Consider the following 3,662-nt stretch of genomic DNA (forward strand, 5'->3'; position numbering starts at 1 on the left):
AGTCAATTGCACCGCTTCACCGGGTGAGTAACAACTCTTTTTTGAAACTATAACCAAGAAATGCCAAACTCCACGTTCCAAATTTAATGCTATTTTTGAGGAAGAATCGAAATTCTTGCAGCAGCCAGCCGGCCAAGTTTGTCCCAGACGAATGATGCGTCTCTAGTATAAAAACGGCCATTCTTGGGTTCACACAAAAGTCAATTGCACCGCTTCGCCGGCCGCGCTTTACCGCTGTCAGAGCAGAATAATTTTTCTCATTCGCCCGAAACCACGTTCCTAATCACGTTTTGTCTGAACAGATCGAGTAAACAACCACTGCCAGTGACCAGTTATTGTGCCAATTGGTTTATGACAATTTCTAAATATTCGTTTTCTATCCGAGTGCGCGCATAACTTGAACGGAAGTCAACTTCATTTTTGAGAACCGTGTGCAAACGTGCAATCCGCAATTTATAAATTTTATTACTGTTGTATGATCAACATATTACTGGATTCAGCTTGTGTTTAAAAGCACAGTGCGATTGCTCTGTAACATCCGTGCAAAAATCTTCCATACTAGCGCAACTGACTATTGGTCAACTCGTCTTAAACACTCCGAAGTGAAACTAAATTGATGCTTGTTTACTTGAACGAACCAAACTATTATCTCATCATGAACGTTGTCTTTGCAGATGACGTGAAGGTTCTCAGCGCGAAAGACTTGGAATGGTCGAAGAAAAACCTACCTGCTGTAGCTGAGCAGAAGGAGGCCACAAAACTTATCGAAACTCCGAAAAAGAAAGTGGCGCGCTCCAAAAAGGTTGGTATAGCTTGTGTTTGCATTTGTGCGAGTTCAGTTTACCCATGAATTTCCTCAGCGCCAAAATGTTCCAATACAACGTAAAATAGAGGACGGTCTAACTGTTTCAAATTTCCTGTTTTCAGCCTATCGAAGTAAACAGTACCAATCCTTACGAGGACTTTCTAACCGAACAGAAGAAGCGGGAGCTCGAATGGAAATTGAATCGTGAAGCAAAGAGAACCAAAGTACTGGACTTAGAGTCATTGAGCCCAAACGGGAAGTCAGATAAGGCCACAAGGAAGGAAAACATTGCGCTGCCTATTGACCCTCCAATATCGGAAGTGGCGCCTGCCAAAACGGTTAGTACTATTATATATTGGAGATAACAAGTGACATCATGATCGCACATCGCGAAATTTACATTCTCTCAATCAATACATAGCCCATTCGTTAGAAAGCAAAGTCCGGAATTTTCTTAGTTTGTGATAAATAACCGTTGTATTTAGCACATGGAAACGATTGAAAGCTCCTCAATGAAAGCATGTGAAGTCTTTCGATCATTTTATAATTATTTGATTTTTCTTTCTTTTAGTCTGTTGAAGTTAGCGGTGACTGTACCCGCCACCAAGAGGACCTTGTCAATCTTCTGCACCAGGAGCTGGCAGCCAAATCAGAAGAGTGCCATGACCTGAGAAGCAGGTTGGAAAGGATCGAGGCACTCAACGTTCAGATCCTAGACAAGCAGGTGGAAATGCAAGAAAAATTTGACAAGGTAATGTATCCTAAGGTCTTATTTTGCTTTAGCTTTAGCGGGGTTTTTGTTTGTTGGCCTTTTTTTTTTCTTTTTGGACTTGGGTATGTCAGTAACAACTTACGCACTAAATCCTCAAACTAACAAAAAGTCATATCGCCTTATTTTGCTCACGAAACGGAATAATTGATCCGCTGGCATTTCACTCACGGAATAAGCCTTAGTTTTTCCCCCCCCCCTCCATTCTCAAGAATGTAAATGTCGGCCGTGCTACGCCCTTGAGTGGAACGGAAAAAAAGAGATCTAGCTGCCGACCCAATAAAAAGACGAGAACCCAAACGTACTCTGATGAACTCTATTTTCCTCTGACCTACTATTGCTTTATTGTTGCAGCTTCTGGAGAAGCTACAGACCTCTGTCTCAAGAATTGAGGAGGGCATCGCGAGAAATTCGAGTGCTTCAGACCTTGAAAGGCGTCTTAATGTACTGGAAGGGCAAATTGTTTTCAGCCAGTGTAACCCGGTAAGAACTCAAAAATAATGTTTTCTTGTGCTCGAACGCATCTTTGAGAACGAAAATATCTCGACTGGTAAGCAATTTTCGCGGCAGTATTTGGCACAGACACAGACAGTCGCCATTGCTAGTTTTTTCAATTAATTTTTTATGAAGGCAAAATCAATTCAAAGTGCCGCACTGCACGAAAAACATTGTTAACAGCATACATTGTATTTCGTTTATATCTTTAGTCTGGAAAATTTTATATATTTTTATAGTCAACTGTTCACTTAGCCTTTTTACTAATATTAAGCTTTCTTGTTGATCACCTGTGGAAATTGGGTAAAGCTAAACAATGGGAATCATGTCGGTAACTGTCAACACTTGTCAATGAAATGTGATTGATTTGCAACAAAACTCAGCCACGACCATTCCCTACCCCAAGGTATTAACGTAGACTTCCAGTTGCACTCTTCAACAATTTTCGCGGCAGTATTTGACACAGACACAGTCGCCATTGCTAGTTTTTTCAATTAATTTTCTCTGTTTGTTGATATTTTCACCAGCTCGAATCCACAGTCATTCGTGAATGGGATGATGAAATCGCAGACACGACAGACCCACCAGCAGCCGAGAGTGCAGAACTAACCACCATAGATCATCTCACCTTGAACGAACTACGTGAGGAGTATCAGCCTACTACTGATAAGGATAATTCTGGTGCCAAACAAGGAAGCCTTCCCCAAGAAGTCGGTGAAGAAATAATAAGCACTTGTGTTACACCAACAAGGATGAAAACCATAAGGCAGGCCCTATTAAAGTCAGAGACCGAAAGGCACTTGTGTGCCTTAAAGCTGTTGCCACATTTTTTTACGAAAGAAGAACTGGCGGAAAGCAACACTGATGGCAGTTACGACAAAAAGCGTCTCGACTCTGCTAAATTAAACTCCCTCAAAGTTTTAGCGTTCAGTAAATTTCCTGTGAGCACGAACGAGGAGAAAGAGAAAGCCTGGAGGTTCGTAAAAGGCAAAATCAATTCTAAGTGCTGCACTGCGCGAAAAACGTTGTTAGCAGCCTCTCCATCTGCACGTACCTTGTAGTCAATTTCGTTTATATCTTTAGTCTGGAAAATGTTATTTTTATAGTCAACTGTTCATTTAGCCTTTTTACAAATATTATAAGCTTTCTTATTGAACAAATGTTCAAGAGTCTCGTAAAATGTGTTATCACGCGTGGAAATTAGGTAAAGCCATCAATAAAGCGTTTATTTGTCAAGAAATACATTCGAATTGTCGTTGTTGACAGACGCCATTTTGGATTTGATTACATGCCCACTATTCTTGGTTTTCAAGTCACGCAAGTATCACGCAAAGAAAAAAGAAACATTCAACAAATTAAGTCAAGAAATTGAGATATTGTAGGAGGGTAATAAATAAATAGCGTGTAAAAGTTTTAAGCCGCGGCTACACGTTCAAAATGTCACTTCAATTCTAATTGAAATCTTTCATACACGACCATTCTCGTAAACGAAGAGAGAAGGTTCCACTTTTTAATAGGTGCATTCCCGAACGTTATCTTTTCGAGTGTCAAGTCTTTATGAGTCAATGAGTCAACAAGTTAGTGCAGTTAATT

General features: G+C 40.4%; 1 protein-coding gene across 1 annotated transcript in view; it reads left to right on the top strand.

The window, feature by feature from the left end:
* LOC138031728 (uncharacterized) overlaps positions 1–3,130 on the top strand; it is a 4,227-nt gene extending 1,097 nt beyond the window's left edge. Inside the window, exons 3-7 of the mRNA XM_068879357.1 lie at positions 675–802; positions 928–1,143; positions 1,377–1,556; positions 1,929–2,057; positions 2,597–3,130. Of these exons, the coding sequence (XP_068735458.1) occupies positions 675–802; positions 928–1,143; positions 1,377–1,556; positions 1,929–2,057; positions 2,597–3,130 (1,187 nt within the window). The remainder of the gene's footprint in view (positions 1–674; positions 803–927; positions 1,144–1,376; positions 1,557–1,928; positions 2,058–2,596) is intronic.
* Positions 3,131–3,662: the final 532 nt, after the last annotated feature.

Source organism: Montipora capricornis, chromosome 14 (assembly GCF_036669925.1).
Source record: "Montipora capricornis isolate CH-2021 chromosome 14, ASM3666992v2, whole genome shotgun sequence".
NCBI lineage: Eukaryota > Metazoa > Cnidaria > Anthozoa > Scleractinia > Acroporidae > Montipora > Montipora capricornis.